This window comes from Pyricularia grisea (assembly GCF_004355905.1).
Source record: "Pyricularia grisea strain NI907 chromosome Unknown Pyricularia_grisea_NI907_Scaffold_2, whole genome shotgun sequence".
Classification (NCBI taxonomy): Eukaryota; Fungi; Ascomycota; class Sordariomycetes; order Magnaporthales; family Pyriculariaceae; genus Pyricularia; species Pyricularia grisea.
Window position 1 is genome coordinate 4668533 of NW_022156717.1, and position 11321 is coordinate 4679853.

Here is an 11321-nt window from a genome sequence, read left to right on the forward strand (position 1 = left end):
TTGATATGTGCTTGACAAGATATCCATGCTTGTCGCAAGGATACAAGATGTAAAGCAGTTTATTTTAGAAACTTGACAATATATTTGGAAATACTGCTTTGACTTAGTATAATTAATCAATCCACTTTTGATATCCTATTTGCACAGCAGTATTTACCATAAAAGAAGCTTTATAATCTTATTCCTTTCCCCCAGAGACCCAGGTAAACATTTTTTTTAATTCAAGCCCATCTTATTCGCTACCTTCACTTACTATTACGTAGTACTCATCATCCTCGACACTACCATACAAAATATCATTATACTTTGAACAAACTTTGAAGCATTTCACCAAACAAAACCACCAACACAAACAACCATCATGCGCTTCAACGCCGAAATTTTCACCATGGCTCTCCTGGTCCTTCCATCCTGCACCGCAGCGAAGAAAGAAAAAGACGCAGACACAGACCCAGATACAAAGATGTGCGATTTTGTTATAAAGAAATCCGGCAAAAAGATCACATCTGGAAGCGTGTGGCCTGGTGCAACCGAGAATTTTATGGTTGATGGTCAATGGCCCGTTGTCTCTGCCACTCAGCAGTGCCGAATTACAATGAGTGGACTGTCCGACATTGATCAATATACTATTACCTTATGCGACAAAAAAGAAGACGAGACTGTGTCCTCAGACGGGCGAAATACTACTGTTATTTCCTCACATGGAGAATGGTGTTGAAAATGAGGGAAGAGCGCTTTTTTCTTTTTCTTTTTCTTTTTCTTTTTTTTTTTTTTTCCTTTTTTCCCTTTTTTCCCTTTTTTTTTATCTTGTATATTTTCTTTTTTTCTCTCCTCAAAAATAGCTAGCATTTGATTTTCTAGCCAGACTTGTTAAATACTACATAAATCATCCTTTTCCCACAGCATACGTAACCCACTGTTGTACTTTGAAACCAAGCGCAGAAACTGGTACCACTTGCAGTTGACCCGAACCTTGCTGGTATGCTCCTCATGGGTAGAGAGACAAGCAATCCAAAGAAGGATGAGAATGAGAAAATTGGCCAGACATGCCTAGGTGGTAGGTAGCGGGGAGGGGGGCTCAACCGCTGTTGCCCCGTTGAAAATGTTTTCTGTTTGAGTTTTTCTCTCTTTTCTTTCTTTTTCCTTTTCTTTTGCTCGCTTCTCCCTTTGCTTTTCAAGCTCAGCCTCGAACTCCTTGTAACCCAACATTTTGTAAGTGCTTGGCCATGCCCAAGAGCCAGACAAAAACACAAGGAAAAATGTCAGTCGACAGGCTCTAAAGGCTACAGGGAGTGCGTACGTTCTGACTTCGATTGTGTACTTGATTGTGTTTTTTTGTAGTCACCGGTGGGATTTTGAATGAGAGAGTCGGCTTTTCTGTCTGTGTTTTGTTTGGAATCAACGAAAAATTAGATGTACCTGTCACTGCCACTGATAATATAGCCGCGCATGCAAGGTGAGACGCCTCACACGTAGTACGGACGGGGTCAGGCGAACTGTGCAAGCTGACAGCTTTTTATTCTGACACAATCACCAATCACCCGATTTCTTGTGGGACTCAATCAGTTTGATAAGTCGGTGATTTGATTATGCAGACAAGCAAGGGAGAGACTTGAGTCCATCATTGGGCAAACACAAGCGGGAAAAAAAAGGGCATGTATCTATTCACATGCGCAGCACGCATCCAACGCCACGCAACTCATATGCCACACCAAGCAAGCTGGCCAAAGGGTTGTTTGCTTGACAGTTTTTGTCTTGGCGGTGCTTGTTGGACGGCAGACAGTAAACCTGCTCGTCCCGGCCGGACGGACGGGAACATGCATTGGCTTTGTCCACGAGAAGAGCCCAATAAGAGTTATCCGCAGGGAGGAATCGGAGATGGGTATTCACTCGCCTAACTCATCATTCCCTTCCCGAAAGTGGGCTGGTAAATTCGGTCATAAACGTTAACCTCGAGTTTGTCGCCTGCTGGTACCCTCCCTCATTGTTTATTGTCCTTGCATTTGAGACACGATGATGACAGTCTTGATAAATTGCTGCCACTGGTGAGGGCCATTGGGGATCGGGTCTCGAGCCCCCGGTCCATTTATATTCCCCGAAACTCTTAGATTATCGTGGCCACGATTGGACCTTGATAAGGTGAGATACTTTTGTTTCGGGGGCGAGTAGATCTAAACGTTTCCTGGATAGTTCGGAATGATGACCTCGGCACGCAATCGTGACGACCAGAAGAGACAAAAGAAGATAAAAGGGGTGTGGTTGTAGTAGTGTCCCATTGGGTAGAGCAGCAGACAGCAGAACTAGCGCGTTTGTGTCACATAACCCTTCGGGTGCCTGCGTAGCCCTCTTCACGAGCAAAGCAAGCGGACTTGGCCTACAGAGCTGAACACCTGAGTCCAGAGTTCCCGAAAACGCGCAGTATCCACGTTTGCCGAACTAGCCCGTGTTTGGTGTCGAGCATCTGTTGACACCCACAAAAGCTATCAAGCCACCACCCCTCCTTGTTCCGGTTCCCCCCTCTCTCTTTGAAAGACCGGAAATCGGCGCATTCTTTGATCGCTCTCTCGGAAAGGTTGATAATAAGCTCACGGCCGGTAGGCGAGTTGCATAAACATGTCGTGGACATTCTACGTTTGTTGCTGCCCTGTCAGCGAACATACACTGAAACATCAACCCGTCTAGTCTCTTGCCCGAATATTCGGGTAAAAGGCAGTCAAATTGAGTCGCATAGCAGTGAGGGTGCCTGTCATCTGCGAGAGCACTTGTATCTTGTTGCACAAATGTGCATGAAGCTAAACCGAGCCGTCGGGATGTCTGGAATGTCGTGTTCGACGCGATAGCGGCCAAGAGGCCAAATCAGGGAGTTCGACACTCATCAATGCCCAATGTCCAGTTCCGAGCTGCCATAATTGGTCATCTTCTGGAATGAGGCGTCGATGCAGTGGAAATCCCCGGTGGAGTTGCGTCTCCAGCTAACAGCAGCCGACATATGAGCGTATTACCGACCCCGGGCACTACTCCGTATGCCTTCTGCCATATGCAAGCCAAATGTCCCCCTTGGGTTTGGACAGTGACCAACAGCGAGGGGCTGCAGGAAAACATGTTCGACGTATATGCATCCTCCAGGTGATGAGCAAATGGGGCCGTTTGATTCCTTTGTTTTTTTTTTTCTTTTTTTCTTTTCGTTTCTCGTTCGCTTTTCTCCGATAGTAGCATCAGCTGGCACTTCCGCAGGTTCTGACTGTCAGGGAAGTACCTATGGCAATTGTAACTCCATCATCAGTGTGCCTAGGTATGCGTGACTGGATGTATCTCTATCGCTTTGGTGTGGTGAGTTGACGAGTTTGACGAATGAGTGATGCGGGATGAATGAAGAAGCAAGTGGGATCCCCATCCCACACATCAATGTCATCCCCTCATCCCATCTAACCATAAACTTTTCTTCACCTCGAAAAGCTGACGGATCTAAACAAAATCTGTACTCGGCAACCTTGACAAGCTGACCGCAGCTCTGCACTGCCTGTCGACTGCAAGAAACTTCTGCCGAGCACCACCTTTTTGCCGTGCACTTAAAGAAGCTTGTGCATCTTCTCACGACGTTCTTTCTCCTTGGCCTGGTTGCTTCTTGAGCAGCCACACCCCACCAACCAAAGCTTGGTCCCGTATCTACGCAAAACAGCGTCTTGCAACGGCCGGCTCGCCTCACCTCGCTACCATGTCAAGAATTCATCAATTCAGTACAGTGGTCCCTGTCTCGGTCCACAAGGGGACTGTTCTCGTCCTAGTCGGCACTATTGCTGCGATCCTGCTGGCTCACTCTGTCTACAAGAGCTGGAGTCGACTTCGACATATCCCCGGTCCACCTGGCACCGGCCTGTCGAAATGGTGGATGTTTCGGAATGCCATGGGTGGCAGCATGCACCTGGCGTTGAAGGAAGCTGTTGACAAATATGGTGAGCCCCGGCGCTGAATTGCCACTCCGATTCTTTGTCTCCACGTAACACCGGTTTCAGTACGCGGACCAAATGGTTAACGCTGAGACACCTATCGAAAAACGCATGCAGGCTCTCTTGCACGCATCGGACCCAACACCTTGGTCACCAATGATCCAGATGTCCTCCGCAAGCTTTGGGCAGTGCGCTCGCCCTACAAGAAGAGTGACTTCTATCAAGCAGTGAGGTTCGATCCGGTACGAGACAACCTGATCTCGATGAGGGATGATGATGAGCACAGCGTGCTCCGTAATAAGATGGCAGCAGGTGTAGGTAACAAGAGACTGCGTTCTGCCAGAGATGGAGAGGCGGCCAACCCAATCCCTCTCAGTTCTCCTATGGTCCATTCAGATTTCCCCTTGGCCGTTGCACCATGATTCCAAACCTACTCACTCGGGCTGGGGGGGTTTTTGTTTACACGCCAATGGGCCAACGCTAACAAACCCCGCAGTATGCAGGTAAAGGCAATGAAGGTCTAGAAAATGTCATTGACAAGGGAATCAGTGCCTTCATCGGCTTGATAGAGCGGAATTACGTCTCTGACGAGACCGCCTTCAGGCCTATGGACCTGGCTCGCAAAGTCCAGTACGCCAGCTTGGACATCATCGGTCTCCTTGGGCTTGGGGAACGCTTCGGCTTTACCGACGAGGATACCGATGTTCACCAGTACATCAAAATCCTCGAGGAAAGCATGACCTCCATGATAACCTTGACTATATTCCCGACCCTGGCCAAGCTGTTGCAGTCAAGGCTATTTCGCCGTCTCATGCCTTCGGAGCGGGACAAGATTGGGTTCGGCGTTTTTATCGGGTAAGCTAGGTTGTATCCCGCGTATCCCAGGAAGTACCACATAGCACAGGTGCAACGTGGAGCAGAGGGATGTTACGCATGTTTTGATCTACACGACGAAGGCTGACATGACGAGACCACTGTCAGGGTCGCCAAACAATTCGTGACCGACAGGCTGGCCTCGGCCAACCCATACCGTAGAGACATGTTGGGGTCATTCCTGGCTCATGGGCTCACACGCGAGGAGGCTCAGGGCGAGTTGCTGCTACAGATTGTGGCGGGCTCTGACACGACTGCCACAGCAATCCGCATGACCATGCTGTACGTCATGAGCTCGCCCGTCGTGTATGGACGGCTCGTCGCCGAGATTCGGCGATGGGCAGCCGACTCCTTAGCCACGACTGGAAATGCCTTTGTGCCCGCGACAGACTCAGAAGCAAGGGGCCTGCCGTATTTGCAAGCCGTCATCAAAGAGGGAATGCGTATGCACCCGCCCGTGGCTGGCCTGATGGGTGTTGTCGTCCCTCCAGGGGGCGACGTGCTCTGCGGCATCAACGTACCAGAAGGCACCGAGGTCGGCTGGTCGGCGTTTTCTTTACAGAAACGTGAGGACATTTTTGGATCCGATGCAGCATGCTTCAGGCCTGAGCGGTGGCTTGAAGCGGACCAGGAGAGCCTGAGGACCATGAACGCCACATGGGATTTGATTTTCAAGTATGGCAAATGGCAATGCCTCGGCAAGCCTGTAGCCCTGATCGAGCTGAACAAGATGTTTGTCGAGGTGAGTCTTATTTTCTTTCTTTTTTTGGCCAGCTTGTATGCGTCCTGAGTCCCTTCCTGCCGGATAAGAGTATTGTTGTGTTGCACCGTTCAAGGTTGTGTGCAGAACATAACAAGGATTTCACCCACCCTCAGTGGCTTCTGTTGTTGCCCGCTTCGTTATTCCTGCTGGCGCCGAGGCTGACAGATGCATGCCCGCATGACAGTTACTCCGAAGGTACGACTTTGCGTTAGTCGATGCCGCCTCACCCTTGAAATCGGATTTCGCCGGCATTTTCCTTCAGTCGGAACTCATGGTCAAGGTGACCAGGGCTCAATAGCGAGACGATTAACTCATTTTGGAGGCTGTTTGCTACACAACAGAGGTGGTTTAGTCTAGGCGTTCGAGCGAGCGAACGAGCACGCGCGCTAGCGGACTGTTGCATGTTTCCTGGCTTTTGGGTTGGTTTTCGTGGTAACATACACGAGTAGGCACATGTCTTATTTCGGAATGGCATTTAGCAATTGGCGGAATTTTTCATAGAGAAAAGAACACGCGTTTGATAAAGTTTTATCATGAAAGGGATCAATTTGATTGTTTGATGTTTTGCTATTCAAAGTTGGTCGCGTAAAAGTTATGTGGTAGTTGGGGATGTTGTCGCTGTGCTGGAATCCTGGCTGGCAGTGGAGTGACCCCCCTCCCTGGAATTTTGGGGAGAACTTCCTTGTTTAATGCACCCAAAACAGTGCGGAATTGAACCTGATCTCGCTAGAGCGTGTGGGGTAAGCAGACAAGGCACAAATTCATGCTGCGACTTCCGTGATCTGCTATTGTCCAACTCCCTCTAAGCTCTAATTTTTAGCGTTCAAAGAGATACGAAACAAAGACACAAGAACTCAAACGAGAAAATAATCTTGTGAGCCTAATATGGCATCCAGCAATTTGCCTTGCTGTCAACTGAGGGCACTTTGTCTCGAGGCCGCCAGAGAGATCTCATCTGAATGCGCAGGTGGTGATGTTAAGCCACTCAGCGAGGTTGCGGGTTGCGAAAGTCCCCTTGTAGAGCTTCTCGGCCGTCAAGCGAACATTATTGCAAAAGATACTTCGATCGATGCTGAGTCCTTCACGCTCATCTCGAGGAGGATTGACGATCTCATCTCCATCTCGTACTCGAAATTCTATGCTTACGTTTTCAAGGATCTGCCTGTTCGCTGGAGGGTATTGTACACGGATGCCAGCATTTTGAAGTTTTGCTTTGTCTTCCTGGCATCCCCTTTGGCAGGGGGTAGTTCCTCTGCTTCACCCGCCCACTCCCCCAAGCCTGATGATGCCTTACTGGAGCAACTTGTACAGCCTCTTGACCTTGCTATTATTCTCGCCGGCGCTGCGGGAAATAGAAGAGGACGTCGCTGGATAGAGCAAGCATTTTGCCTACTTGAGAATATTTCCAATACATCTCAATTTATTCCAAGTTCAGAGACTGCTAGGAAAACCAAAGATGGTTCTCATCTTTCCAAACGCCTAAAGCTTTCTCCAAGCAACGCTTCGGCCAATATCTGGGAGGCGCTGGCTTCGTTCAAAACAACCGAACCATTCACGCCACCAGTCAAGAATCCAGTGAGGCGGGTCAAAAAACTCTCCCTAGAATCATTTCAGTCCTACATGGACAAGCCTTCAAATTTGGATATGGGACCCGAGCCTCTGATCATCACCAACGTCACGGATGACTGGCCAGCTCGCACCACAAACCCATGGTGCAAGCCTGCCTACCTGCTTTCACGCACTCTCAACGGCCGACGTTTAGTTCCTGTAGAAACTGGGAGGAGTTACGTTGATGAGGGCTGGGGTCAAAAGATAATCCCATTTTCCGCATTCTTGGAGGGATACATTGATCGTTCGGCTATCTCTTCCTCGGCGGATCATGACAGTAGCAACAGCAAACGGACAGAGGGCGGTGGTACGGCAGGAAGCCTGCATGAACAGGCGTCCATAGCTTACCTAGCCCAACATCAGCTGTTCACCCAGCTGCCCAGCTTACGAGACGACATCCGCATACCTGACTATTGCTATACCGCACCTCCACCCCCGCCGGCCTCGATGTTTCCAACGTCGGAACAAAGACCACCCGAGCTCGAGGATCCCATACTGAACGCCTGGTTTGGGCCCCCCGGGACGATCACGCCTCTGCATACAGATCCGTACCACAACATGCTCTCCCAGGTCGTGGGACGCAAATACGTCAGGCTTTATTCTCACCTGCAGACGCCTCATATGGCCGCACGAGGAGTGGAGGACGGGGTCGAGATGAGCAACACCAGTCGCTTTGACGTTGGGGTGATGGAGGGTTGGGATGAGGCGGACGGAGAGGATGAAGACGAGGGCAAGTCGAAAGCTGTTGATTTTGGGAAGATTCCATTTCTAGACTGCATCTTGGAACCTGGAGATACCCTCTACGTTCCCGTGGGCTGGTGGCACTACGTTAGAGGCTTGAGTGTAAGCTTTAGTGTTAGTTTTTGGTGGAACTGATGAAGGTATTCTTTTGCATAGGCGGATATGTGAATGACAGATCAATGCCAGCAGGCAAGATACACAGCAAGATATGAAGCAGGAAGGTAATGAGGCAGATTCACAGGCAGGGAGGGGAGAAGAGATGGATGTAGAGATAGAGGTAGAGAGGGAGTATTAAGAGAGGAAGGCAAGGAGGGAGGCAGGGACATAGTCAAGCTCTGTAATCTACCAATCTCGAAACATTCTAGTATGGAATCGCTTTATAACTATGGATGATATCATAGGTACGGGTAGTTTCCAATGTGACCTAGACAAGCTAGACTATATGATCGAGGAAGAGTGCTATGTATTTTGGGTGTAAGCCAATAGTATGTACAGAGAAGTTTAAAGTGGGCCCAGAGTGGACCATGTTTGGGGTGGGGGCGGGGCCCAGTCAGTGTCAAAATCCTAGGTCGTGGATAGCCTTAAAAAACGTTTAACTCAAAGCCTGCACCACCGCGGTGTACGCAGCCTTGGGGTTGTAGTTGCTGTCGAACAACAGAGGGTTTCCCTGAGGCCGCCAGCTGTCTGTGTCGCGCACGCCCCATACCGTCTTTATTGTATTTAAAGCGGTTAGCAAGCTGTAAAAACTCATCAACGGGAGGGGGGGCCCAGATTCGCGTTACTTACAATTCCGACACAGGTCGGGACAGCCAAGCAGCCCTTGGTGACGGCGGCGTAGTCGTCGGTGTTGTTGTTCTGGATGTCCAGCTCGGTGACGGCGACCTCCTTGACGCCCGTGGCGGCGAGGGCCTTGATGGCCTGCGCGAGGCCGCTGCCCTGACCCGACTGCAGGTGGCCCTGGCTGCCGATGCCGTCGATGGGGATGCCGGCGGCGATCCACTTCTTGACGTGGGCCACCATGCCGTTGGTAAGCTTGGCGTAGCTGGGGTTGTCCAGGTTGTAGTCGTTGATGTACAGCTTGGCGTTGGGGTCGGCCTTGCGCGCCGCCTCGAAGGCGATGCGGATAAAGTCCTCGCCCAAGACGCGCGAGAAGACCGACTGGCGCATGGTGCCGTCCTCGTTGAAGACCTCGTTGACGACGTCCTGGTAAAAAGTGGGCTGTTGTTAGTAGCTTGGATGGGCGGGGGGGTCTTATTTTGGAAAACCAGACTAATAGCACGACAGGTGGGAGTGTAACGAAGAAGACTAAGAAAGATGCGACATACCCATGCTCGAATCTTGCCCTTCCATCGGCCCATCACTGTTGCCACATGGTTCTGGATAACGGTCGTCAACTGGGTTTTGTCGTTGATGTTGTTGACCCAGTCAGGGCTATTGTTTTAGGTAACAACACTGTCAGCAAACGATCTGGCAACTCAACACTCATCCACTATTCCAACGAGGCGCGTCCTTACAGCTGACTGTGCCAGATTAGAGTGTGGCCCCTGATGCTCTTGTTGTTCGACACGGCAAAGTTGACAAGGGCATCAGCTGGAGCCCAGTTGTACTGTCCGCGGGTGTTCTCGAGCGACTGCCACTTCATGCTGTTCTCGGGAGTGACCTGACCAAAGTCTGCCTTGATGATGGCAGAGTTCTTGCCAGTGTTCAAGCGGCCTTGCTATACAACAGAGAGACAAACCAAGTCAGATTCTGTTGTTCGGTACAGGAACCCCCCACTGTTTTTGCGCAGTAGCCAGGATTGCAAACATGTTATTCACTCACGTCTGTCGCCGTTCCAAAGTACAGCTTGCCCTTGGCCTTCATAAGAGCGTCGATGCTCTGCTGTGCCTGACGGGGGCTGATCTCGAGTTCGGGAGTCGGCGCGGCCAAGGCGGCCAGGGGAGCCAAGCCCAAAAGAACACACGATGCCTTCATGGTAAATGATTGTGGGGTGTCTGTTGTTATTACAAGACTGTGAAGAATGATACTAGGCAAAACGATAAGGGCAGTGAAGTGGCCTGCGAAAACGACTGAGTTGCAGAGAGGGTGACCTGGGAAAGATCATCAAGTTCGACAGGATGGCGGCGAAGCCAAAAGGTGAAATATATACTCACATCATACAGTATGTATGTACATTGATTGCATCCGGGGCTCCCTTTTTGGTGGGTTCCGCCACCGTCTACTCTGTACCGTAGACAGAATAATTTATTCCATCAGTCAGAAACGCCGAACGGCTATAGTCAGGCAAACAATCGACCCACCGTAGGGTGAAGATCACTTCGATTCGTTTCAAACCAGGGGCCCTTTGATCTCCACCTGTCCCAAGGGGCCTTTTACCAGCAGCACATTACATTTTCAGTTGTATGTACATAGTAAGTGGTAGCGATTTTTAGCAACAGTTACCGAGAGTGATGGGATCATAGACCACGAGGAACTTGACACAACGGATACCTACCACCCCATGACAAGTCGGTACACACATACAAACCCCCTGGCATGATTGAATTCGATTCTAAAGTCTGGTACGCATCAACCACAGCCCCCGGCACCTTTTTGTTTTATTTTATTTAGGGCCACGTTAAAGATCACCCACGATTCCTTATCCAGCACCCTTTTTTGATCCACACAGCGTGAACACTGGTAGATACGGTTTCGAGACTTTTACCCACCCAAAACCCACCCAACCCCGTCCAACCCCATGTTGCACCTGTGGATCACATTCTGCCACTAGGCGGTGAAAATTTTGCCGAAGGCGGTAAACCCGCTTTTTCGGCCAACAATTACATAAAGCTATTCCCAACTCCCAAACCATACCATTTATTACACCCACTTACTGCAATACCTACCACCTACCACCTACCGCAATACCTACCACCTACCGCAATACCTACCATTTACCGCAATATTTACCACCTACCGTACCATTTACCCTTTTAAAATTCTGCCAATTGATTTAAATCACGTAACCACCCTAATTTTAACCCTTGATCTTGATTTTAATCCCTGTTGGCCAGGCCTACTGTTGTTGATTTATGCATTCTGTCCAATTTGGCCGAAAACCCCACCCAAAACGTACCCAGTGCAGACATCTGCTGTGTGGATCAAAAAAGGGTGCTGGCTAAGGAATCGTGGGTGATCTTTAACGTGGCCCTTTATTTATTTATTTAAAAATGGACTCGGAAGTCCACTGCCGCGGTACCCGCACAACAAAAACGGGTTTGCCAATTCCTGCAATCAGCTCTTAGAAAGCTTGGCTCTTTTCGGTACCTAGTTGCTGGGGCTTTGATGCATTGAGGCTCAGCAAGAGGGAGGATGGTATTTTGTGGGGTAGCATTTTAGCCGAACCAAAG

The 11321-nt window shown here is 49.8% G+C and overlaps 4 protein-coding genes across 4 annotated transcripts; 3 read left to right on the forward strand and 1 right to left on the reverse strand.

The window, feature by feature from the left end:
- Positions 1–463: 463 nt before the first annotated feature.
- PgNI_03957 (uncharacterized protein) lies at positions 464–718 on the forward strand (the record flags this gene model as incomplete). The annotated part of the gene is made up of 1 exon (XM_031124009.1): positions 464–718. The coding sequence occupies one exon, from the start codon at positions 464–466 to the stop codon at positions 716–718; it is 255 nt and encodes an 84-aa protein (XP_030985782.1).
- A 2997-nt stretch (positions 719–3715) lies between these two features.
- PgNI_03958 (uncharacterized protein) lies at positions 3716–5881 on the forward strand (the record flags this gene model as incomplete). The annotated part of the gene is made up of 5 exons (XM_031124010.1): positions 3716–3953; positions 4065–4261; positions 4444–4802; positions 4929–5562; positions 5768–5881. 5 exons carry the CDS (start codon positions 3716–3718, stop codon positions 5879–5881), a joined length of 1542 nt encoding a protein of 513 aa, XP_030984850.1.
- A 587-nt stretch (positions 5882–6468) lies between these two features.
- Positions 6469–8067, forward strand: PgNI_03959 (uncharacterized protein; the record flags this gene model as incomplete). Its single annotated transcript, XM_031124011.1, has 1 exon — positions 6469–8067. One exon carries the CDS (start codon positions 6469–6471, stop codon positions 8065–8067), a length of 1599 nt encoding a protein of 532 aa, XP_030985688.1.
- A 457-nt stretch (positions 8068–8524) lies between these two features.
- Positions 8525–9906, reverse strand: PgNI_03960 (uncharacterized protein; the record flags this gene model as incomplete). Its single annotated transcript, XM_031124012.1, has 5 exons — positions 8525–8641; positions 8719–9135; positions 9258–9363; positions 9447–9649; positions 9754–9906. The coding sequence occupies 5 exons, from the start codon at positions 9904–9906 to the stop codon at positions 8525–8527; spliced, it is 996 nt and encodes a 331-aa protein (XP_030984429.1).
- Positions 9907–11321: the final 1415 nt, after the last annotated feature.